The 25,994-nt window shown below is 37.4% G+C and overlaps 4 protein-coding genes across 4 annotated transcripts; 2 read left to right on the forward strand and 2 right to left on the reverse strand.

Moving 5' to 3' along the window:
* Positions 1–3,424: 3,424 nt before the first annotated feature.
* Positions 3,425–4,097, reverse strand: MONOS_16689 (uncharacterized protein; the record flags this gene model as incomplete). The annotated part of the gene is made up of 2 exons (XM_067869575.1): positions 3,425–3,650; positions 3,997–4,097. The coding sequence occupies 2 exons, from the start codon at positions 4,095–4,097 to the stop codon at positions 3,425–3,427; spliced, it is 327 nt and encodes a 108-aa protein (XP_067718726.1).
* A 767-nt stretch (positions 4,098–4,864) lies between these two features.
* On the forward strand, positions 4,865–9,093 carry MONOS_14754fu14870 (putative nicotinamide nucleotide transhydrogenase; the record flags this gene model as incomplete). Its single annotated transcript, XM_067867583.1, has 2 exons — positions 4,865–5,190; positions 5,554–9,093. 2 exons carry the CDS (start codon positions 4,865–4,867, stop codon positions 8,708–8,710), a joined length of 3,483 nt encoding a protein of 1,160 aa, XP_067718727.1. The 3' UTR covers positions 8,711–9,093.
* A 658-nt stretch (positions 9,094–9,751) lies between these two features.
* On the forward strand, positions 9,752–16,992 carry MONOS_14869 (uncharacterized protein; the record flags this gene model as incomplete). Its single annotated transcript, XM_067867707.1, has 7 exons — positions 9,752–9,812; positions 9,874–10,070; positions 10,129–10,340; positions 10,422–10,679; positions 10,957–11,053; positions 11,264–11,552; positions 11,987–16,992. The coding sequence occupies 7 exons, from the start codon at positions 9,752–9,754 to the stop codon at positions 15,376–15,378; spliced, it is 4,506 nt and encodes a 1,501-aa protein (XP_067718728.1). The 3' UTR covers positions 15,379–16,992.
* A 2,466-nt stretch (positions 16,993–19,458) lies between these two features.
* MONOS_14868 (uncharacterized protein) lies at positions 19,459–24,091 on the reverse strand. The gene is made up of 6 exons (XM_067867706.1): positions 23,885–24,091; positions 23,348–23,828; positions 22,335–23,141; positions 21,962–22,162; positions 20,739–21,659; positions 19,459–20,422 (listed from the first exon to the last, which is right to left on the reverse strand). Exons 1-6 carry the CDS (start codon positions 24,055–24,057, stop codon positions 20,042–20,044), a joined length of 2,964 nt encoding a protein of 987 aa, XP_067718729.1. The 5' UTR covers positions 24,058–24,091; the 3' UTR covers positions 19,459–20,041.
* Between the last annotated feature and the right edge of the window lie 1,903 nt (positions 24,092–25,994).

A 25,994-nucleotide genomic window follows, 5' to 3' on the forward strand; every position in this document is an offset into this window, starting at 1 on the left:
CTTTGCTGAGCGTGAAAACCAAAGATGGAAAGATTATTGTATTTCGATTGAAAGAAAGGAAAATATATCGATCTTTGATCATGAAACAATTATTTATTGGATCAAGGGATGAAAACAAACTCAGCTCATCAATCATCAGCTATATTCATGAAGATTTAGTTCTCTGAAAAATGAAGTTTTAACAATAAATAAATTGATCTTCGAAAGGAAATAAAAATGGAATATATTGAGATATTTTCGTCAAAGAAAGTGGCTTGTTTTTAAGAAAGATGAATATTGTCTGCGAAAGAGGAAAGAATTTGTTCCAAGCAATGGAACGGATGATCCCATTGAAGATTGAACACCATTCTAACTTTTTTTAAATATCAGAAGGGAAATAAAGAGTTTCATGGTTTTATTTCCCTATTATTCATGTAGATGCATCAACCATTTTCGAAATAGAATGAACTTGAAATCTTCAAGAACTGCCTCACAAGAGCATTAGATTGGATATCCGTTTGAAAACACAAAGTTGGACAAAAATCAATCTTTATCATATTCTTTTTCATTAATGCATTAAACAACAAGAAGAAATACAACTCATCTATTTCATTTGGAAGTTATTTTTCATCACATCAATCGCCATAGAATTTTGATATCTCATTCTTTTGCTTCTGAATATCCATCTTTCGCAACCCAGTTTGTTGACAACGATGCCAAAATGCAATCAACTCAGAATTCTTTCTTCATGTTTTTTCTTTTGCCATTATTTCTTCAAACCTTTGAACAAAACATTTCAAGCTCCACAAATTATTTTGTTCGTTTTGAAAAATCTATTTTGAGCAGTGACATTCATCCCTCTTCAACAAAACCAATCACTTAAGATCAATCGACGAATCCATCATATTCTTCAGCCTTTTTCATTCTTTCCCTCAGAGGTTTTTGAAAGGTCAATTACAGTCATTTGTTATTTGTTAATTATATTTTGCTCATCAGAAAGAGTGCAATTGGCAATGACCAGTGCTATAAGTTGACAGAAACTGAACCAGCCGCACCATTCCAGAAGGAATGTTATCCTTCCCATTTCTTCTGACAAATGCTCCTACGTTCTTTTTTCACAAGATTTATAATCTTAAACAATTCTGCATTATTTATAGTGTTGATGGTCTTTCCCATTTGCATTTTTTCTTTAAGGTTCATTCATCATTCAAAAATATTCTCTTTTTATCATCATTCTTCTTATTCTCTTGTCAAATGACTTGGATTTGTACGTGATGGAGGGAAACAGAGGAATCAGCAGAAAACGAGCGGATTGGCGCAAACGAACAAATCAGAAGAATGGCTGATGAAAAGCACTGACAGAAGGGAAGAATGGTGAATTTTTGGTGGAGCCTTTTCGAATTGAAGGGAAGAGACAAGCCAAACAATGAAGATGCATTGCGAAGAAAAGAAAGCTCTTGAGCAGATTTTATTTTCGAACTATGACACACCAAAAATTATTCAAAATGAGAATTTTTGCATTCAAAAAAATAAAAATTGCATTCAAAATAATAATTTTGCAAACAAAATAAGAACTTTTGCGTTCAAAATGGAAATTTTGCAAACAAATTAATAATTTTTTCAAACGAAATAATAATTTTTGCATTCGAATTAATAATTGTTGTAAACCTAACAAAAATTTATTCGCACTCTCACCAAATTTTGTGAAAATCAGTTTGCCACTTTTGAATCGGAAATAATTTTGTGTTGTCATAATTTTTTTGTACGAAAGAAAAATTTTTGAAATTTTTAATTTTCTGACATAAATTTTAATAATTTCATATAATTATTATTCATATGAAAACATAAGATATTTTCATTTTGAATGAAAAATTTTTTAATTCGTTTGCAAAATTATTAATTCGATAGTAAAAATTCTCATTTTGAATAATTTTTGGTGTATTTTAATAAAAAGAAACTTCATTTTCACTTTTATTTTCTTTTACGAATTTTTTAAAAAATGAAAACCATTTGTTTGTTAGGTAAGTGGGCAGATAACGACCGGTAAAAAAATTAGATTTACATGTTTTTATATATATAGACTATTACTAATGAAACCAATTATGATATTTCTCAGGTGATTTTCGAATTACAGTGATTCAAAGCTGAGAAAACCTATTTTTTTTAAATCCAACAGGAATTTTTATTTTGAAAGCTTCCTCACTTTAAATAAAAAACCCTTATCAGTTAAATAAACAAAAGTTTTCGTTAAATATAACCCTAATAAACACATTGACAATGGATAAATCTTTATTTCCGAAAAAAACCTAAAAGAAAGTTTCTCTCTTTTTTATCTTAGGGGTTTGATCATTAATTTTTGATAAAAATTGCTTTTTAACCACAAAAAATATTCAGTTTTTTAACGAATATTTCTCCTTTATGTGAATTATTTCATCAGTGAATTAGGTTTTCAAATGTCAATAGTACTTCTTATAGACAATTTTTATACCGGTCGCTATGTACCCTCTTACCAAAGGTTATTGAAAAAGTTCGGAATAAATCGTTGTTTTATTTTTTTAATGAATGTATTTTACTTTTTATTATTATTTCCTATTCAACTTATTTTATTTTGGGTATTTCGGATTTTGGAATTTTCAGATCATAATTGTTATTTGAATATGAATCCTCCAGGCAAAAAATATCAGATTTTCGTGAGGTCATTGACAGGGAAAACAATGGTTCTTATGATTTCAAAAGAGGATACAATTGAAAATATTAAGAAACAAATTGAAGAAAAAGAACGAATTCCAGTATCAGAACAAAGAATTATTTTTTCTGGCAAAGAGCTTGTAAACAATAAAACAGCGGAGGATTACTTTATCCTGAAAGAAGCTACACTTCATCTTGTGCTGAGGCTTCCTGGTGGAATTCCATTTTTCTGTGAAATCACAAATTAGAAATATCATCACATTTTTCATTGATCATGTTGAGATGGCTTTGTCTGTGTTCCAATTTTTTTAATTTGTACTGAATGCCCGTTTAACTCGAAGGGTCCTTGGGCTTTCCGGCAAGCAGCTGGAAAACAATAAAAGCACAAACAATCATATTTATGAAAGAAAGAAAATGAATGTTTTTCTTGTCTTTTGAATTAGTGGAATATCTTAAACATTTTGAGAGTTTATATTCCAATAATTTAATTATAATTCTTGTTTTTCGTTGTTTTTTAAAGAATTTGACTTTCTGTTCAAAATTTTGGCATTCTTGTGTTATTTTGAAAATGTTTTTATTGTTCAATTTTCATTTCAAAATCTCATGATCATTAACATGGAAAAGAAAATGAAATGAAAAATTTGAAACAAAATTGATGAGGAAAAAAAATCAGCTCAAGAGCTTTCTTTTCTTCTCAAAGCATCTTCATTGTTTGGCTTGTCTCTTCCCTTCAATTCGAAAAGGCTCCACCAAAAATTCACCATTCTTCCCTTCTGTCAGTGCTTTTCATCAGCCATTCTTCTGATTTGTTCGTTTGCGCCAATCCGCTCGTTTTCTGCTGATTACTCTGTTTCCCTCCATCCCATGCAAATCTCAACATCTTGGCAAGAGGAGGCAAATGTGAAGGTGAAGGAGAAAGAGAAGGAGAAGGCGAAGGAGAAGGAGAAGGAGAAGGTGAAGGAGAAGGGTTTGCTGTTGAATCCCTTGGCCAGCATTTCATGCGCAGAATACAACAGCAAATGCACCGAGGATGCCAAAGATTCAAGTCAACAAATTCAGAATGCTCACAGAAGAACAGAGACAAATCACGACTCGCTGCTCTCCCTCATCTTTTCGCATCTGCCTTGCCTTCCAATCACCAACCAAAAAGCTCCTCTTGTTCTCTTCTTCCTCTTTGCTGCGATCATCCTTCGCCTTCCTGTTCATTGCCTTTGCCTCCTCAAGTTGCGTGGGGGTGTCTGCTTCATCCATCACATCGCAAAGTCCATCCTTCCCTTTTCACTCAAATTGCCCCCTTTCCCTTCTCTTTCATCGTTCTTGCTCTCACACCCTTTCCCCATCGCAGAAGAAGCCGAAGATGATTCTCTCTCGCTCCTTCCAAACCCGTCAATCACCAGTTCCCCTCCAACTCTCGCATCCAAGCATGCCATATTTCCTTGTTATCCCCTCTTTTTTGTTTCCTGTTTCTTCTGTTTCTCCTTCGCTTTCACACAAATACTGATCGTTTCATTTGTCAAGGACGTTTCATAATTGCTCTGCTGCCTCCACCGATCTCTCTCCATCTCTATTTATGCTTTTCTCCTTTTTCCTCTTTTCATTGATGCTCTTCTTGCCTTGCCTTTCCTTGCCTTGCACTGCAAATGACGCACTAACCATTCCTCAAATGTCCGTTGTTCCGATGCCACTTTGTTTTCATATCCAACAAAATCGTTTGTTCTTCATTCGCACGAAATAACGACTTGGCTGTCTGGGAACAGATGAAGAGGCCAAGAAAACGTTTGTTTGTTTCCCACAAAGCTTGACTTTAATACTCCATCGAAAGGGGCTTCTTTGCCTTTCCCCGCGATCCTCCAACTTATTTGCTTGATGGCTCAAACTCGCCGACGCCCTTTGTCGATGCAAGGCCATATTCTTGAAGAAGACGAAAAGCACTGAAAAGTGCGCAGCTTGGCAAACGAGGCTGATTCGCGACATCCACGGGCTCTAAGAAAATGCAATTGCCTGCCCCACCAAACAAAGTGCTGCGCCTTTTTCATGAACAACAACAATTCACTCTTCCTTTTCTCCTCAAATTTCACAATTCCCTTGTCCCTTCCATTCCACTCATAAATTAACAAAAAAGGTGCCACCACACTTTCTGCACCCGTCAGCCATCGCATATCGAGAAAAGGCCATTTTCTTTTGTTCACTCGATCAGATGGATCATCCCACCCACACTCACATGCAATTGTTCCCAACAAAACACAAAACACTCACAACACCACAAGAAGCAGCACGGGCCGTGCGGCATGCTCAGTTAACAGGATATGGTGGAAAAGAAAAAAACAGAAAAAAATTTTGGATGGAGGAGTTGGAGTATGGGAGGGGCGGGGCGGAAGGGGCGAAATTGTTTGGATCTTTGTTTGAAAGGATCAAAATGCTTGCACAAGTATTGGCAGAAACGGCGGAGCAAGAGTGGAACTACGGCAACGTGATCATGGCAGGGTACATGATTGCGGCGCTGTTTTTCATCATGACGCTGAGGTGTGTGGCTGTGGTGTTTAGCGCCTTCGGCAGCTCTTTGGGGCTGGTGGGGGCGTGTTTGGGCTGAAATTCATTTTGTTGTTTTTTGTGTCTTTTCTTGTGTGCTTGCGCTTGGGGGTGGTGTGGCGTGCGGCGCGGCTGTGGTTTGTGTTCTGTGCTGACTTTTGTGGCGACTCGAACAAACAACCAAACAACCAAACAACCAACAAATGATAAAAACGCCTCCTTCAATCGACGAATCTGGCGAAACAAACGCATCCTGCGAACGATTTGCACGTGTGGGCTGTTCTGCATCTGGGCACACGGAACACGAAATACGAACAATGTCAATGAAAAAAAAAACTGATGAATGGTTCAATTCAGCGGATTGAGCAACCAGGAGAGTGCGAAGAAAGGAAACTGGTACGGCGTGATTGGGATGATGTTTGGCGTGGCGCTGGCGACGGTTGATGCGTGGCACGATGCGACAGCGAAGGGGGCAGACATCTGGAAGATTCTGGGGACGATTGTGCTGATGATTATCCCGGGAGCGTCGATCGGGGTGTATGTGGCGCTGCGTGTGGTGATGACGGCGATGCCGGAGCTGATTGCGTGCCTGCACTCGTTTGTGGGGCTGGCGGCGACGCTGATTGGGTACGGGAGCTTCTTCAACGACGAGCATGCGGAAGGGACGTTCAACGTGGGGCTGCAGCGGCTGGAGTGCTTCCTGGGGATCTTCATTGGGGCAGTGACGTTCACGGGGTCGCTGATTGCGTTTGGGAAGCTGAACGGGAAGGTGCCGTCGAAGCCGTACATGTTTGGGGGGAAGTACCGGATGTGGATCAACGGGGGCATCATTGGGATCTCGCTGGTGTGCATGATGCTGTACATGTATGGGCTGTCGTGGGGGTGGGACCTGATGAACCTGACGGTGGGGACAGTGCTGTCTCTGGTGCTGGGGGTGGTGCTGATCATGGCGATTGGGGGAGCAGACATGCCGGTGGTGATATCGATGCTGAACTCGTACAGCGGGTGGGCGACGGCGATGTCGGGGCTGATGCTGAGCAACATGGTGATGGTGGTGACGGGGGCGCTGGTGGGGTCGTCGGGTGCGATCCTGTCGTACATCATGTGCCGGGCGATGAACCGGTCGTTCATCTCTGTGATTCTGGGCGGGTTTGGAGAAGGGGCAGGAGGAGCAGCGGCGGCAGCAGCAGTGGAGGGAGAGATGAAGGAGATCCAGCCGATGGATGCAGCGCAGCTGGTGGCGAAGTCGAAGTCGATTATCATTGTGCCGGGGTATGGGATGGCAGCGGGAAAGGCGCAGCATGCAGTGGCAGCGATCACGAAGCTGATGAGGAAGCACGGGTGCAACCTGCGGTTTGCAGTGCATCCAGTGGCTGGGCGTCTGCCGGGGCACATGAATGTGCTGTTGGCAGAGGCGCGTGTGCCGTATGACATTGTGATGGAGATGGAGAAGATCAACCCCGACTTCCCGTCGACAGATCTGGCGATTGTGCTTGGAGCGAACGACATTGTGAACCCGTCAGCGCTGGACGACCCGAACTCGCCGATTGCAGGGATGCCAGTTGTGGAGTGCTGGAAGGCGAAGAACGTGATAGTGATCAAGAGAGGGAAGGGAACAGGATATGCGGGTGTGGAGAACCCGCTGTTCTACAAAGAGAACACGCGGATGCTGTATGGGAATGCGCTGGCGGTGTGCGAGAAGATGCTGGCGAACCTGACGGGGATCCTGGGAGACTCGTCGGCGGTGGCAGCAGCAGCGCCGAAGGTGGACGAGACGACGCCGCTGAAGCAGGAGGAGAAGGCAGGATACCAGACGCAGGAGAAGTTCCCCGACCCGGTGCACTTTGTGGGGGTGCCGAAGGAGGTGTTTGGAGGGGAGAGGCGTGTGGCAGCGACGCCGGAGTCGGTTGTGTGGATGAGGAAGATGGGCTTTGGAGTGTACATTGAGAGCGGGGCAGGAGAGCACTCGCGGTTCAGCGACGAGGACTATGTGAAGGTTGGGGCGACGATCTGCCCGAATGCGGAGGAGCTGTACAAGAAGGCGGAGATTGTGCTGAAGGTGCGTCCGCCGCAGGAGCACCCGGTGTACAAGGTGAACGAGTGCCAGCTGATGCGGCAGGGAACAGTGATTCTGTCGTACCTGTACCCGGCGCGGAATGGGGAGGTGATGAAGGAGATGGAGAAGGCAGGGGTGACGGCGATTGCGATGGACCAGATTCCGCGTATCTCGCGTGCGCAGAAGTGCGATGTGCTGTCGTCGATGGCGGGGATCTCGGGATACCGAGCAGTGATTGAGGCGGCGTCGTATTTCCCGCGGTACATGACAGGGCAGATCACGGCAGCGGGGTCGGTGAAGCCGGCGAAGGTGCTGATTGTTGGGGCGGGTGTGGCCGGGCTGGCAGCGATTGGAGCAGCGAAGGGGCTGGGAGCGATTGTGCGGGCGTTTGACTCGCGTGTGGCGGTGCAGGAGCAGATTGAGTCGATGGGGGGAGAGTTCCTGACGGTGAGTGTGAAGGAGGACGGAGAAGTGGCAGGAGGATACTCGAAGGCGATGTCGGAGGCGTATGTGCGTGAGGAGATAGCGCTGTTCACGCGGCAGGCGGAAGAGGTGGACATCATCATCACGACGGCGCAGATCCCGAACAAGAAGGCGCCGGTGCTGGTGACGGCGGAGGCGGTGTCGAAGATGAAGGCAGGGTCGGTGATTGTGGATCTGGCGGCAGAGACGGGAGGGAACTGCGAGCTGACAGTGCCTGGGAAGACGATTGATGTGTCGAACGGAGTGAAGATTGTGGGAGAGACCGATCTGGTGGGGAAGATGGCGACGCAGGCATCGACGATGTACTCGAACAACCTGTGCCACCTGCTGGACGAGATGGGGAAGGCGCAGAACTTCTCGGTGGATGAGAAGAACGAGATCATCTATGGGTCGCTGTGTGTGATCCAGGGGAAGATCCGATGGGATCCGAACAGGAAGCCGGTTTCGGTGACGGCACAGAAGAAGCCAGCCGGAGCAGCAGCAGCAGGAGCAGCAAAGCCAGCCACACCAGCAGCACCAGTGGCAGCAGCAGCAGCAGCAGCAACAGAGAAGAAAGAGGAGCAATCATTGCATGCGCCAGCAGGAGGAGAAGAGGAGAAGAAGTCGAAGGGATGGTTCTTCTACTTCAAGTGGACGCTGTTTGTGGTGTTTGTGGTGGGGATTCTGATTCTGGCGGTGTTCATGACGACGGAGATGCTGAACCTGATTGTGATCTTTGTGTTTGCGATCTACATTGGGTTCATGGTGATCTGGAATGTGACGCCGTCGCTGCACACGCCGCTGATGTCGGTGACGAATGCAGTGTCTGGGATCATCATCTGCGGAGGAATTGTGGAGCTGACAGCGCCGTTCCTGGGGGTGTGCTTCTGTGTTGGGGCAGTGTCAGTGTTCCTGGCGTCGATCAACGTGTTTGGTGGGTTCATTGTGACACACCGGATGCTGCAGATGTTTGTGATGGAGAAGAAGATGAACTAAGTGCAAGATGGAAGATGCAAAACAGCAAGAATGGAATATCTATTTCATTTTTGTTTTTGTTTTTGTTTTCTTCTTTTTCTTCTTCAACATCCTTTTTTCTTTCTTTTTTTATTAAGAAGAAATTATATAGTGCATACCTTTTATCTTTTCTTTATTTGACTGTTGTGTGCTTTTGGCAAAGAGTCCATCATTCTGTTGTTATTGAGTGCTTTGTTGAGCTGCAAGAAAGAAAGAGGTGAAGAGAGTGAGGCGTTTGTGTGCGAGCATTTTGGAGCAGTTCGTTCGAAAGCACGTTTGGAGCCATTGGAATTTCATATTCATTGACATGTTTCACGTCAAAACATAAAACTGTATTGAAGCAAATCAAACATTTTTTATCAATATTTTTTTTTCTTATTAAAATTATTTTTGAAAGAAAGCAATCAAAATGCTTCTTCCAAAAGTGAAGAATTTGAAGAGATGGTCCAAGTGCACCTCTGAACAAAGAAATGGATGAAGTGGGAAATGTTTGCATTCCAGTTGAATCCATTAAAAAAATAAGAGTTTTGCCTTTTTTTTTCTGCAGGAGCGTTGATGAGGAGCAACGAGTTTATTGAGAGAGCGGAGAATTGGAGTGAAGAATAGGTATGGAAAGGATTTTAACGATTTTCAATACGAGCAAAACACATTCCTTTCACTTATCATATGTGACAAAAAATAATAAAGAAAATATAATGAATGAACATAAAATTGTTGCTCAACTTGTAAAAGCTTGCTATTCATTTTTTTCTTCTTATTTGGAGTTCAAAATCCGAAATAAATAAATTTAACAATATTGGAAAAAATCGTTTAGGAAATTTTTTGCACAAATTCGTTCAAAAATTCATATCACACAAGTATAAATGATATCTTTTTTTAGAGAAAAAATTTTGGAATTATTAAAATTAAAAAAAGTATGGAAGGAAATATTGAAGTGTTGGGTCGTTTTACTTTTCGGATTTGGGTTATTTTGTTTCTTTATTCAAAGGAGATTTGAAACTTAAAGGCAATCGAAATACAAAGATGATTAATATTTTATTAATTTTATCTTTGACCATATGTGCTTATTCATCTGGAATGGACGGTGCGCGAATAAAATTTATTTTTCTTTCCATCAGTATATTATTTCGTATCATTTTTCAAAGATTACAAGCATTACAAATTTCATTATCATCTTGGATTGGCCGTGTGCAATATATCCAGGCCTTTGGGTGTTGGAACTTTTTGGACAGCTCCTGTTTATGACACGTTCAATGATGCAATCAATGAAATGTTTCTTAGCAACGGAACATATAACTCAACAACTCCATTTACGCGTTTAAATGTCAATAAGTTTATCACGGTAAGATTTTGATTTATTTGAAGTATTCTTTCAAAAAACGTGTATTTATATATTTAAGACATATTTAGCAGTTGCTTCTCCTTTAATAATAATGTACGCAGTTATATTACTTTGGTGCGTGGGTTGGATTTCGATTCAGTGCTGTGCATTATGCACAACATATTCTGAAAAGCCACCTTGTACGTGCTGCTTTTGGACAAAAGGAGGGCCAAGGAGATCGTGGATTATTTTTACGAAAGCATTGTTCTCTGTTTCGACAATTTTGCTCATGTATGAAAAATTAAATTTTATTCGTAATTTTTGAATGTTACGATTTTCACATTTCATAAATTATCCAACGCCGTGTCACAGTGTTGTATGTGTTCTTGCTGCGTCAACGTGCTTCGGAGTTCCAGCGCAATTAGATAAAGTTACGCCTGCAGTTAATGGAATATTGTCACACATGTCAACAATTGGAGAAAGCTTTGCTGAGCTGAATAAAGTTGTTCCTAATGCGAACACTGCACTGAGTGAGGTGGCAACGTCAGCTACGAGTCAATCAGAAACTGTGCTCACTCCATTTTCCGAGTTAAGTGGGCTTTTGAATACATTCCAATCAGCTGTGAAAAGGCATGCATGCTTTTTGAGTGAGCGTTGATTGTCTGCTTGTGCATGTTGTTAAATGCACATTTAATAAGAAGATTTATTTATGTATAATTAGCGTTCAATCATTTTTTTAAATTTTTGTTTTTGTTTTTCTCTTTTTTTTCTGGTTCAAACAAAATTTCTTTTTGAAAATCAATTTTCTATTTCAGTTTTTTGATATTTGTGATTTATTTTTTATTTTCTTTTGTGATATTTCACTTTATTTATGCTAACATTGGCATATGTCAATGATGATTTACAGCGAAATTCATGCTTTGGAAACTGCTTCGTATGATGAATTATTTGTTGGGACAGGCTTGAACGATGCAATTAATACTTTCAAAGATATTTCATTTGACGTATGTGTTATTTCTGAGTAGTATATTGATTATGTGCTTATGTGCTTATGTGCTTATGTGCTTATGATTTTATGAGCTCTGAAGTTAACTTAATATTTTTCATGCTATGTTTTTGCAATACTTTTACGTGATTTCTGTTTTGATGAAAAAAAAATTTTTTTTTCTCGTTAATTTATTTATTTATTTGTTTGTTTGTTTAATATTCCTCAGACCTCTTACACCCAAGGAGGTGATCCAGAGCTGAATGTTTCATTGACTAATGACACAGCATGGAGCATCTCATTCAAAGATATCATTTCTGATCTGAAGACAATCACAGACGATGGCCAAACATCGCTTCATTCATCGTCAAATGAAGATATTCCCTCTTTCGCCCCTTCAAAATCATTGGAAGAGATGAAGGTTGTTGTTACTGATGTTAGAGACATAATTAACAGGTTCACAACAGAACTGCAAAATTACACTGAAAAAGTTGAAAGGATTAACTCTGCAAGTAAAAGTTTGTTTTTTTCTTTTCTTTTCTTTTCTTTTCTTTTCTTTTCTTTCCTTTCCTTTTCTTTTCTTTCCTTTCCTTTCCTTTCCTTTCCTTTCCTTTTCTTTTCTTTTCTTTTCTTTTCTTTTCTTTCCTTTCCTTTTCTTTTCTTTTCTTTCCTTTCCTTTCCTTTCCTTTTCTTTTCTTTTCTTTCCTTTCCTTTCCTTTCCTTTTCTTTTCTCTTCTCTTCTCTTCTCTTCTCTTCTCTTCTCTTCTCTTCTCTTCTCTTCTCTTCTTTTTTTTTTATATTTTATTTTATTTTATTTTCTTCTTTTCTTCTTTTCTTTACATTTATGTTTATCTTTCTATTTCTGTTTCTTCTCTCTCTCTCTCTCTCTTTGATTTTTCTCGTTTTCATTTTCATTCTCTTTCTCTATGTTTTATTCACACTTATTTCACAGAATTCATCGAATCAGTAGGCAATCCAATATTCGCAAATTCTTCTTCCTCCTCCTCCTCTTCCTCCTCCTCCTTCTCTGAAGCAATGCTCAGCTGGTCATACTCTGCCTCTGCCTTCAAAACACGTCTCAATTCCACCCTTCAGTCACTCAGCCATTTGAACGAGACACTCACAAATGCCTTCAAAGACAGAGAAAGCATCCGGCTGCTGCTCAACCAGACGCTCTTTGAAGATCTGCTGGGGTGTGGGAACTTGCTGCCTGTGCTGAATGAGACAGAGGCTGAAGATCAATACAGACTAGAAAATGGCTCGGGTGCAAGAACGTCAACAACAAGAGGAGTTAATGGAATAAGGGAAAGAAGGAGTGAAAATGAAGGCAATGAGTATAAGATATATTCAATGAAAGATCACAAGGGAAGAAAGAAGAATGTCGACTGCTCAACGGCTGATTATAACAATCCTGATTGGAGTACTCTTGGAGATTGCCATCCATCCAAGACAGACAAGACATATTATGCTAATCACTCGATGGCCAAGGAGTATTGTGCTTCTCTTCTCATCAAATGCAACAAAGAAGATACAACTCCAACAACCCCAACAACTTCTCTGTCTTCCTTTCATTCTTCCTCTTCCTCTTTCTCTTCATCTGCTCCAAAGACACGCAAGCCCACAAGCACACTACCAAATGTTGTCGTTCCTGCTACTCTTCTTCCATTCAATCCAAAAATAGGTGCCGATACAGGAGGTTTATCCTTTAATGATATTCCAACAATAGTGGGGAGGCAGCAGACAGCAGCCAACACGCTCACAATTGCCAATTCTACCAGTGGGACAGCATCAGGAGAACATAGACAGCAGCTGGAAGAGGCATATGCCCTTGTCAACACCGAACTCTCATATTTTGTGCGTGATCTGAACAGTCTCAGAACACAGACCAACAATTCCTTAAGATCGTTCCAGAGTCAGGTGAATTCACTGGCATCGACACTCAGCAACCTCGGCGGGAACTACTCGTCTGCACTGAACAGCACGCTTTTCAAGGGCATTGGAGTGTATTCACTCCCGAAGGCATTGACAGAAGGATACATTCAGCCAGCCAAGCAGTATGTAGGGATGGTGTGCTATGCGTGTTTTGGGTACTTTGCAGTGATGGCAGTGATGGCTCTGCTGGACATCTTGTTCGGGTGCATAAAGGGCAGCAACGGATACATGTGCTGCTCAATTGCTGTGCAGTTCATCTTGTCTTTTTTGTTTGGGGCGCTGCTGATGGCGTTTGGAGTGTTTGGGGGAATGTTTATGGATGCTCAGAGTTGGATATATGGAGGTGGATTGGAGGCATTTGCTACGTCTGAGCCTGCTGTGAGGTATGTGCAGAGGTGGTTCCCGTATTCAGCAGGGGCAAATGAAGTGATGGGAAGGGAGACGGAAATGGAGAAAGGAAGAGAAGAGGAGTGGAAGAGAAGAAGTGATGGATGGTGTGATAAAAATATAAATGAAGGAGAAGATGTGAATGATGACTTGGCTATTCATAATGTTTCATTGTATCTTTCTCAAAATGATAATCATTCATCATCATCATCTTCTTCTTCTTCCTCTTTATTGTCATCGAATGAGAAAAGGACATTGCAGGAGGTGATCATCCAAAGTGCAGACTTCAGCATTCGCCGGCATATGAAGTTCAACCAGTCGACATATGTTGAATGCATTCATTCATTCCTTCAAGGCGATGATGGTGTCACATCTCCCATTGAGCTGGCCTTTGATCGGCTGCTGGAGAGGATGAAGAACGATTTTGCTGGACAGTTCTTGTCTTCTGATAAGAATATAAACCCACTCATGAAATGGATGGAGATCAGCATCAAGAATGGCAGTGCTAATGGCAATGGGGAGATGACAATGGATGCAAAGAATGATGATGAAAAAGTTAAAGTTAAAGTTGTTGTCGAAGAAGGAGAAGAAGCAGAGGAAGAAGAAAAAAACAAACCAAACAACTTCTCCTCTAGTTTTGCCTCTCTTGACTCCACACCCACCTCCTCAAAGAAGCTGTCACAGACCCCCAAGACACTCACAGACATTCTGAAGGAGCTGAATGAGGATGTGAGCTACTCCTCCTCACAAGCACGTGCAGCAGTCATCAAAAACCTCCGCCCGTCGAAAGTGTCTGGCCCTCTCTTTGACTTCATGAACCCCATCTTCTACCACTCGGCATCGATGTTTGCGGTGACGTGGTTTGCCTCGTTCATCTTCTTCTGTCTGATGGTGCTGCATCTGTTTGCGCTGGTGTGTGGGCAGACGTACTGGCTGGACTGGGAGAAGATATTTGAGGAGCACAGAGAGAAGGAGAGGAAGAGGAAGGCGATGATTGAGGCACGAAAGAAGGCAGAGGAGGAGAAGAAGAAACAAGTGGCAGACGAAGTGAGGAGGCAGCTGGAGGAGCAGGAGAAGAAGAAGAAAGACGAGAAGAAGGCGAAGAAAGAGGAAAGGCTGAAGACAGCAGCGTCGATGGCAACACTAACACGGCAGATGACGAGGGGTTCATTGGGGACATCGAAGTTGGGGACACGAGGATCAACCACGCCTCATCAGACACTGGATGACACGCTTGGGGGAGGGAGGAGTGGGAGTGGGAAGATAACGCCAGAGACATGGAGGAATGCATCAATGACACGAAGTGCCTCGCTGGCGATGATGTCAGCCCAGCAGATGCAGCTGGAGCAGCAACAACAACAGCAACAGCTCCAACAGCAGCAGCTGCTTCTTCTCCAGCAACTTCCTCCCACTCCTTCCTCTGCCCTGTCTATGCAGAGTCTGAGCAGTGTGGGTGGATTTGCAGGGGGACCTCTGCCACACTTGCCGAGTTCGTCGCATTTGGCGAGTCCATTCCAAAGACCACCAACCACACTCACTTTGATGGCACCTGCATATTCTGACCCAACAACAGCAGCAGCGTCAGCAGCAGCTGTGTCTCAATATGCATTAGACTCAGCAGCAGCACAATCGATGCAGATGCAGATGCAGATGGCTCAGCCGGTCTCTTCTTTTGCACAAGTGAGCGATGGAATGGGACTGGGAACAACAACGATAACTTCTTCATCTTCTGGTGCTCCTTTAACACCTTCTCAGACATCATCATCTTCTTCTTCTTCTTCTGCTTCTTCTTCTGCTCCTCCTCCTTCAGCATTAGCTTCTCCTTCATCACCTTCCTCTTCCTCTTCTTCTTCCTCCTCCTCTTCTTCAACATCTCCTTCCTCATCAACATCACCTGGACAAACAACTCCAGTCTCACCAATGGCACCTTCAACAGCCTCTCTTTCCTCTCCGTCGCCTCTCAGAGCATCCTCCAACTTCAACTCAGAATACGACAGAACAGATGATTTTGGCGATCCTATGTAAAAATGTTGTGATTATATGATTAATAAATAATAATAAATAAATAAATAAATAAATAAAATAAAATAAATGAAAAAAGGAAAGAGAGAAAGGGCAATGAAGATGGATGGAGTAGGAAAGAGATTTATTGATTGGAATGCTTTCTTTTCTTTTTCTTTTCTTTCTATCTTTTTTCTCCTTCAAATATGATTTTTTCTTTTATTTTCTTTTTTGAAGGAAAAAAGGAGGAAAGAAAAGAAATGTTTGATGTTTATTTGCAATAATTCATCGCTTTGAGAATTGCATTATTTAATCGATGTTTTTTTTATTGATTTTGATATATTTCTATTTTATTTAATATTCTTTCTTTCTTTCTTTCTTTTTCTGTTTTATTTAATTCTTTTAATTCTTATTTTTCTTTTTATTCTGATGGCAATGCATTTATTCTTCTTCATTTGTGTCTGTGTTTGTATTATTTTCAGCTGCTTATATCCATTTCTCAACACACTTTGCAGCATCTTCAGTTTTTCCATTGCCAAAGAAAGAAAGAAAGAAATGAGGGAAGAAAGTAAAAGAAGAGAGAGAGAAAGAGAGAAAGAGAGAGAAAGATTTAATATTCGCTTTTATTTTGTTGTGCTATTTGTGAATATTTTGATTTTCTGTGCAATTGTTTCTATTTCTAATTTCTAATTTCTATTCTTTCTCTCTTTCTTTTTCCTTTCCTTTATCTTTTTCTATCTCTATTGTTATTTCTATTTATTATTAATATTATTAGTATTTTAGTAATTTTTATTTATTTATTTATTTCTGATGTGTTTCAAAAGCAAAAAAATTAAGAGATTAAGAGGCAATCATTTCCTTATGCTTTTTTATGCCATTCTATGCAATGAATGCATTTATTCCATTTTGTTACATTTTATTCCATTTTTATGACATTTTTATGACATTTTTATGAAATATGTATCGATTTATTTGGTTTTTTTGGAAATATACATGATTGTTTTAAGAATATATTTTGTTGCATTCTATCAATGATTAGCCTCATCTAAACATTCCATTTGTTTTTTCTTTTTCTTTCTCTTTCTATTTCTCTCTCTCTCTCTCTCTTTTTATTTTTCTTTTTATTTATTTATTTATTTTTCATTTTCATCATTTTTTATCAATTAAATGATAATATTGTTGTATTAATACTTTCCTTTTGTGCGTGTTATTCTGTTTGCAATTGTCAATTTTCATTTTTCTTTCTACACGCCTCGTATTTCATTTGTAATATATAGCTTTGTCTCCTTCTCCCTTTGCTTTGTTTGCTTTATTTCCTTTTTTTTGATTTGCACGCTCCTATGAAATGATAGAATTTTATTTGAATTTTAATGTTTGAATTATTATTATTATTATTTTTTTTTTTCTTGTGACATTATCAGAACTTCTTAATCATTCTCAATAACTAAGATTTTATTTTATTCCCTGTTATGCACTATCTTTTGAATTTTGAAAGTTTTTAGAGATTTGATGTTAATTTTTTTTCAATTAAATTGCTTTTTTCTCCCTCCATTCTTATTTGTTCAATTTTCTCGAATAATCACTTCGAAAAATTTTTCATCTATACTGAAAATCAAATTGTGAAATCGCATTGCAAAACTAAGTTTGTTTTTTTTTTGAAAAGTCAGCAATTATTTTGAAAAAGAAATTATGAATAATTGAAACATGCACAAAAAAAGGAAGAAAAATGATCAAATACCTTAATTTATCTATATTTTATCTTTCGTAGAAATCAGAAAATAAAAATGATTGATATTTCATTACATTTCGCTCAATCAAATAATAAGGAAGAAGATAAGCATTCCTTATTTTATATCGAAAAATTTAAGTGTGCTTTTTGATTCAAAATTCATTTTCATTCTCATTCAAATTTTCATGAACATTAAGAAATGATACAGTTAATTTTTCAGAGAAGCGAATACAAAAAGAACCTAATCAAAAATACATACCGGAGAACACTTTAAATGAACAAAATTGCCTTGCAAATCTTTCTACATGCATCTGCAATGAAAGGAGCATTGAAACAGTGTCACGGGCAATATGCTTTGTAATATCTAATTTTCTTCCTAATATTATACCTACAGATTGCTTGCTTCGCTTACAATTTCCTTCAAAACTTGGAGCTTTACCAGAAGAGCCACAGAACTTCACAAATAAACTTTTTGCCAAAATCTATCGTTTTTTATGCTTTGTTCAGGATTCGGTAAAGCTAACAGTAGCTGAACTAGCGCATGCATTTAACTTGATATGCCATTATATTCAATCAGAATGTGAATCTCATCCTGAAGGTGAGGAATGTGTAATTAATCATTCGACATTGGGAATGCTCTTTCTTTGTGGAATTATCATTTCCCTGAAAATGAATAGAGACCATGCTATTAAGAATTCTTTTTGGGCAAAAGCGTTGAACATTCCACTTGAAGTGCTGAATGGAAGCGAAGTTGCATTTTTAGAAAAAATTAACTTTTGTGTGTATCTGGAAGCAGATGAATATGCTCAACTCTTCTCGTCGCTCATTTCAGTTGAAGAGGAAGTATAATCAAGTTCTGCTTGTCTCTTCTGCTTTTTAATTAAAGTCTTAAACTTTATCTTTTTTTATTTTGTTATTCAAGAACACATAACTTTTCTCTTTTTGTTCTGTTTTCCCGAATGTTATTGTTCGGCATGGATGAGCAAGAAGTCCATCACTGATATTTTGTTTGCCTTAACTTTGATGGACATATTTATTCATATTTAGTTTGTGATTTTGCTTCAGAAGATCAAATTATTTGCATGCACTGCTTATTGCATGTTGAGTGTTTTATATGGTTGGATGAATTTCTTATTGTTTTTTAACTCATGACATTTTCGTTGATGTTTTGTCATTAAATTTGATTTTTTTTTTTCAGATTTATTTACTATTCGTTCTCTTCTATGTCTTTTTTCTTTACCAAATGGAAATTTCTATTTAATTTTGAGGGCTTTTGCTTTTCTTTCCGAAAATTTTGATTTTTTTTGCATGGACAGAAAAGTAATTTATCTTGATGATTAGTTTTTTTTAATAAGTTATTATTGAATTTTTATTTAAACATTCAGTGCATTTTATTTGTTTTTGTAAATGATTTTTGATCTCAATTGTCAGTTTTAATCTTCATGTTCTTCTCTAAATCCTCTTTTTAACAGTCTGTTACGAATTTTTTGTTTTCATCTTCATTTTTTTATTCTCTTCTCCTCCTGTTCTATCTTTCTTTATTTCAAAATTCTTTCACCTTCCTCTTTGAATATTTGACGGCTTGCAAAATGTTAATGAATGCAAATGAATGGTTGTTGTGATAATGCTTTTTCGTATTCAAATTCGAATTTTTTTAAAAAAATTCCTTTCTTTTAATCTTTAAATGCAAGATTCTTTTGTAAATTTGTTATAACGCCTTATTTATTATATTGCTCTGCATGGAATTTCATTTCTTCTTCGTTCTTCGTTCTTCGTTCTTCTTCACGTTGAATTGTGAAATATTTGTAGAGTGTTTGCTCCTTTTAATGAAATATTTCACAGAATCTTTTTTCTTTTTACTTTTTTTAAAAAAAAGATGATTGTTCTTTATTTCCTGACTTCAAGATAGTTATTCATTTACGTTTTACACTTTCTCCTAATTTTGATCATATAATTTTTCGTCAGTCAATTGATTGTCTATTTTATTTTTTATTTTTATTTTTTTTTTCAAACGTTCTCTTTTTATCTTTCTTTAATTCAACAATTGAATAAATTTTTGTATCTGTTCATGTTGATTGGCATCTTCATTTGAGAGTGTTTGATAAACATTTGTCGTTTTTCGTAGTTCTCCATTATCACACGCTAAATGGCTCATTTTATTGAACGCCAGATTATTTTTATTTAAATAATGACAATTTGCAGAATAAGAAATATTCAATGAATTATTTTTATCGAAAACTTTTTCCAATGACAATAAGATTAAAAGGTGACATGAAGTGTCTTTCACCATGTTTAATTCTCATTTCCATAAATTTTATGTTTGCCGACAAATTATTTGATACTCATTGAGTTTATGAGGAAAAGTTGAGAAATCATTCAGAAAAGAAAGCAAACTTTATTGCAATTAACAAAAAAATGAAATGAAATGAAATGTTTCAAAAAAATGTGAAAAAATATGTTGTCGTATTCAACAACGTATTTATTCCTTTTCATCAATGAAAACAACGCAACATCCACATAAATAAAATAGAATAACGTCGAATCATTCATAAAAAAATAAAATAAATTGCTTAAGGGGATGAAAATGAGAAGTTCTAAAAAAGAATTGACAGATTGGAAAATGCTTTTCCAGTCTACAACTTACAAAAGCTTTTGTTCCAAACAAATAAAACAACCATTAAAGACAAAAGGAGAGAAATAAAACGAATTTCAATCTTTGGAGAATAATAATCAAAGAAAAATTTCATTTTCTCTTTATAAATAAACTCCGAATTAAAATGGATTTAATTTGGAAGAAAACAAATAGATAGAAAAAAAAGAACCACAATATTTATGTTTAAGTATTGCCATTCTATTCCAATATTAACAGAACTTTTCAATCATTTCTTTATTATTGCTATTCATTATTTGTTATTTATCATTAAATTTTTTATTATTCTTAATTGAAAGAGGCATATTCTATTTAAGCCATCCAAAGAGAGACCATTTTGGAGTCTTTTGAGGAGAATCTGTGCTGGAAGAAGACAAAGAAGAAGAAGAAGAAGAAGAAGAAGGTGAAATGTTGGAAGAAGGGGTAGAAGAAGAAGAATGAGAAGAAGATGAGGAAGAAAGAGAGGAAGAAGATGTTGATGAAATAGCATTATGCAATGGATCCACAGTGAATGCAGCGTATGAGGAAGACGAAAGAGCATCTGCACTTCCCTTTGGAATTGAAGCAGAAAGGCCGTTTTTGTTGATGATTGCCTGCATCTGCTCAATCTGCACCACAAGAAATGCTATTTGTGACTGGAAACGCTGCTTCACATCATCCAGCTCTTCCTTCAGACAGCGCAGTTCTCGCTGTATTGATGAAAGAGAGAAAGAGAGAGAAAGAGAGAGAGAGAGAGAAAGAGAGAGGGAAAGAGAAAGAGAGGGAAAAGATGGAAGTAAGGTTGGAAGAATTGATAGTGATGAGAAGAATAAATTGAAAAGAGGAGTAAAAATAGAAGGAGTATTAACAAAAGAATAGAAAATGAAAAATTGTCATAGAAAATTTGATAAAGGAAAAATAACTTTCTTAAATTCAATTTCATAAAAACTCTCCTTTTCAGGACAAATATATATGTATCACAAAATAATGCTCTCTCTAACATTTATTTATTTTTCTTACACAAACCTCTCTTTCCCCCAGCATCACAATAGCTGTCTCCATTCTCTTCTGTGCCTTCATTCTCTCCTCCTTCTCCTTCTCCCATTTTTCTGCTTTCCTTTCTGCCTCTGCCAGTTGTGTGTGAGTTGAAGCTAGTTCATTCTGAAGAGTCTGTCGTGTGTTTAATAGATCAACCAGACGAGACTCAAGAATCTGATTGGAGGGAGAGGAATGAGAAGAGAAGGAGGAGGAAGAAGGAAAAGAGGAAGAAGAGGGAGAGAAGGAGAAAGAAGAAGAAGAAGAAGAAGGTTTGGAGAGAGAGAAGATGGAAGAAGAATTAGAAGAAGAAGAGGAGGAGGAGGAAGATGATGAAGATGAATGAGCGAATAGAGTGGGAGGAGTAAGAGCAGAGGCAGAAGTGGCAGAGCGAAGGGAGTTAGAAGAGTCCTGCCGATGGACAAGAGGAGGAGAACGTTGGCTGTGAATGGAATGAGATTGAGACTGAGATTGAGACTGAGATTGAGAAGAGAATGAATGCTGTGAAGAAGTCTGGGTGAGTGTGTGAGAAGGAGAAGGAGAAGAGGAGGAAGAGGAAGAGGAAGGAATTGATGGAGGCATTGGAATCTGAGAGAATGAAAGAACATCAACAGGAGAAGAAGGGGAAGAAGAGGAGGAGGAGGAAGAAGAAGAAGAATCAGAGAGAAGAGGAGAAGGAGGAGGGGAAGCAGAAGAAGGTGGAGGAGAAGAGGGAGGAGTGGTTGAGTTTGGAGAAGAGGAAGAGGAAGAAGAAGAAGAAGATGATGATGATGATGGCGACGAAGAAGAAGAAGAGGAAGAGGAAGTAGAAGGAGAAGAAGCACCGAAGGGAGTGGGAGAGAATGGATGATATGGAATGAGTCCTGTCAGAAGACGTGTCTCTAATTCGAGTGTGCGCTGCTCAGATGAATACTTAAAGAGGAAGAGAAGATGGAGAAAATGAAAAGAAAGAAAAGAAATGACGTAAATAAATTAAATAAAGAAAATATAATTAAGAAAGAAAAATAAAGAAAATGGATAAATCAAAATAAGATGGAATTTGGATTGAATTTTTGAATGGGATTACAAATATATAAATAAAATAAAATAAAACAAAACAAAAAAAATGTGAAAAGAATTCATAAAGAGGACATTAAATAAATGGATGAATGAACAAATGATATTATTCAATGAAATAAAAATGGAGATTAATAAAAGTTAAATCTCATCCATACCAAAGAATCCTTCAATTCCTGTATTTGTTTGGTGAGTGAGTTGATAATGTCATCTTTCTTGTCTGTCTCAGAAAGAGAAAGTGAAGGAGAAGGAGAAGGAGAAGGAGAAGGAGAAGAAGAAGAAGATGATGATGAAGTGTTTTCTTCTTTTGTGGTGAAATCTGTTGAATTAACTGATTTAGATGGAGTTGATGGAAATGTCTAACAAATACGACAGAAGTTTCATAAACACAAAGAAATCATAAGAAATGATAAAATAAGAAGAGAAAGCAGATTATTATTGTTATTATAAATAATTATAAACAGATGTTGAATAAAAAAATAAGATATGAGAAGATAAAAAGAATTAGATTCATTCAATACAAATGCATACAGTTCCTTCTTCTTTTGCTTCAACAAATGACTTTGCTTCTTCTGTCTCTTTTTGAATAAAATCGTCTTCTTTCATTGATTTCTCTTTCTCTCCTTCTCCTTCCTTCTCCTTCTCCTTCTCTTTCTCTTTCTCTTCTTTCTCTCTTTCTCTCTCTCCCCTCTCCTTCTCCCTCTCCTCCTCCATCTCTTTGCATTTCTTTTCCATTTCCTCTGCTTTCTTCTTCACATTCTTCAGTTCCATTTCTATTTCTCCTTTTTCTTCATTCAACTTTGCTATTTCTTCCTCTTTGCTCTCAACTTCTCCTGTCAGCCGCATCACCTCCATTGCCAATCCGATCTCACTCCTCTTCTCTTCTTCTTCTTCTAATTCTTCTCCTTCTTCTTTCTCTTCTCTCTCTTCTTCCTCTTCTCCTTTTTTCTTTTCTTTCTTCGTTCTTTTGTCACTTTCAAAATCTGCTTTTTCTTCTTCAACTTTTCCATTTTTTGCATGAGTTTTTTGTTCTTCCTCTAATAAACCTTGCATTTCTTCTTCTTCTTCTTCTTTCTTTTCTCCTCTTTCCATGCTTTCATATTCTTTCTGTAGAGAATTTTTCTTTATTCCTCCATTTCCTCCATTTCCTCTTCTTCCTTCTCTTCCTTCTCTTCCTCTTCCTCCTCCTTCTTGTTTCTCTTCCCTCTCTTCCAACTCTTCCATTCTCCTCTCCATCCTCTTCTTCTCTCTTTCCCATTCAAACGACCGCTCCAAATGCTCTGCACGCTCTTTGCTGATCTGTTGGCTCAGCCGGCGCGCTTCGGCCTTGCTGCTCCTCTGATTGAACAAGCAATGAGCATGTTTTAATATCACAAAATACAAAAAGAAGTCAAATATATAAATGATATTTCAAATTTTTATATTTGGATAAAAGATTAATTCGAAATAATATTTTTTTTTCCAAACAAAAATGGGTAAATGAAAAGAGCAATCGAAAGAAGAAATAACAACAAAAGTGCAAATGACAAAATATTTTTACAAACATGATCACTTTCCATTTTCTCCAACTTCAGTCTCAGTATTTCTATTTCTTCAGAAAGGGAATTCTTTTCTGAAATTAATTTTTGGATAGTGTTTTTAAGTTCTTCCTTTTCTTGACTTTCGTGCTTCAGTTCTTCGCGCTTCAGCAATTTTTGTTCTTCTTTTTCTTGTTCCGATTTTCGTAAACGCTCTGTAACCTCGCGTGCAACATCAATTGATTCACGCAATTTCTTTCTTTGTTCGTTCAATTCCTTTTGTAGCTGTTCGTTTTGTTTTTCTTCATTCATTAGCTTTGATTGACAATCAGCAAGAGAGTTATTAGTTTTCTGAAGGAGTTCTCGTTCTTTCAAAAGCAAGGCAATCTTTTTCTGCTCTTCACCTAATCTTCCACTAAACTCCTTTCGAAGTTCTTCAAATTTTTTCTGTGTTTCTTCCGCTACAGGAGCATGTGCAAGTTTCTCTTGGCAAATTGACAAAGAAGACCTTTCCAGAAAAATAAATCATGATTTTTTTCATTAAAAAAACTAAAAGCTAAATACTGCAATTCCTGTTTCTCTTTTTGAAGTGCTTCAACGTTGGATTCTGCCTTTGACAAGTCAGAAGATATTTTTTTAATTTGTTCTTCTCTTTGCCGAAGCTCTGATGTAAGACGAGAAAATACCGTAGAATTTATATTTATTGTAGCTTGTTGTGGAGGGGACTTTTCTGACATATTTGTCTTTGATTTTAAAATAAAAACTACACAAAAAAGATAAAAAAATAACCGATCTTTTCTCTAATAAAAATTGTAAAGGTTCTAATAACACAAAAACTTGTAAAAAAAAATAAACTCTAAAATCACTAATAAATATTTGTAATTAAACAGGCATCTCATGATGACTTTCGCTTGTATTAATTGGTTTGTATTCATTCTGCTTTAAGTGGCAACTAAATTGTCTGTAAGAATAAGCAATGCAAAATTGTGCTTTAAAAACGATAAATTTCAAAAAAAACAGCTGCAATAAGAGTGTACAAACCAGCATAATATGTGATCATAACAATGTAGCTTCTAAGTGCTACTCCTTTTGGCAGGCACATGCCAAAAACAAGAACAGTGTCAGAAATATAAAAAAGTAATGATCCAAAAACTCCAATTGATCGACAAGTTCTATCACAACGCAAACAAGAAAATGTTTTGAAATAAAAATTTAGCAAATACAAACTGACATCGTGCAGGCTCATTGGGAATCAGCATCATTGTCATTACCAATCCACCTTCAACAATAAAATATATAATGACAAATGGAATAAACAAGGCAGGTTGTTTAAAATATCTGAGGTTGATGAACATTTGAATTACAGCAAATGACACAACGGCAATAGCACCAAGAATAATTTTGTGGATATGAGGAAAAGGTTTTGTTGGGAAGAATGCAATAATATAAAATACATGTCCCGTCAAAAAGGAAACTGTTCCAAAGCCAAGGAAAATAATTCCTTCAAAAAGAAGCAAGATGTCACCAAGAGCTCCAAATGCTATACCAAGTAATATCAATGCTTTGAAAAATTGAAAAAAATTAACAATTAAAAAAAGAAGAAAAAGAAGAATTCAAACGTTTAAATCTCTTTGGTTGGGCTGTTTGCTGCACAGGGCAAGGAAGGAGCTTGTCCCATAAAAACCAAACAAGAGGTATCAATAATAACAGCGGTATTGCTTTTGTCGCTGCGCGAAGAGCAAAAATATTCAATTCCGCACCAACAAGATAGCAAACTTCAAAAGAAAAGAGAACTTTCATAAAAATATGATTAAATTTTTAATAATAAAACTTGCTAAAATAAGTTGAACAGCATAGATTACAACAGTTATCACAAAATATTGTTTTTTATTTTGATCGATTGTCATGTTTTCAGTTATATATTTGATCAATTATTTTTTTTCGACTGTCAAAAAATGATTGTTGTGATATACGAACATCATTTGTTGTGATTATTCTCTCTCTTTCTCTCTCTTTAAACTTCTGTTATTGAATTATGATTATTATTTTTGAATTCGACCTCAAAGTGTTTTGAGTTTTGTTTTTTTTAATTTGATTCGGAAATAATATTCTCAAAAAAATGAAATAGAAAATGAAAATGGGTTAATTTTATCAGCTTAGTGATTGAAAATAGAATAATAAAGTATCGAACATATTCAAAGATTTGTAACAAATTTTTTATTAAAAAGTATCATTACCAACAGAGAACACGTTACGCAAAACGAATACTAGAGAAAAACACTTAAATATTTGTGACAAATTGCAGAGTGCGAAAGCATTAATCAACCCGTAAAATAAAAAAAACAAACAAAATCAACAATAAACACATTATTTTTATTAATTTTATTTTGATTTTTATTTTGATTTTGATTATTATTATTTCGAAAACATTTATGAAACAGATGAAAGTGGAAAAAAAAATAAATTTATACCAAACTTTTTAACAAAATTTCCAAAAACTTCCAAAAAATGGTGAAATTATTGCATCATATGCTAAAAAAAATCGCAAACAGCAAAACTTTGATGCTAATCTATAAAATTCCTTTCTTTTTGTCAAAAGAAATTTTAAATTCAAAAAAAAAGAAAAGAAAAAAAGAAATTAAAAAAAGAAATTATTTTTTTTTCTCAGATTATT

This window comes from Monocercomonoides exilis (assembly GCF_001643675.1).
Source record: "Monocercomonoides exilis strain PA203 chromosome Unknown scaffold74-111510, whole genome shotgun sequence".
In the NCBI taxonomy this organism is placed as follows: domain Eukaryota; phylum Preaxostyla; order Oxymonadida; family Polymastigidae; genus Monocercomonoides; species Monocercomonoides exilis.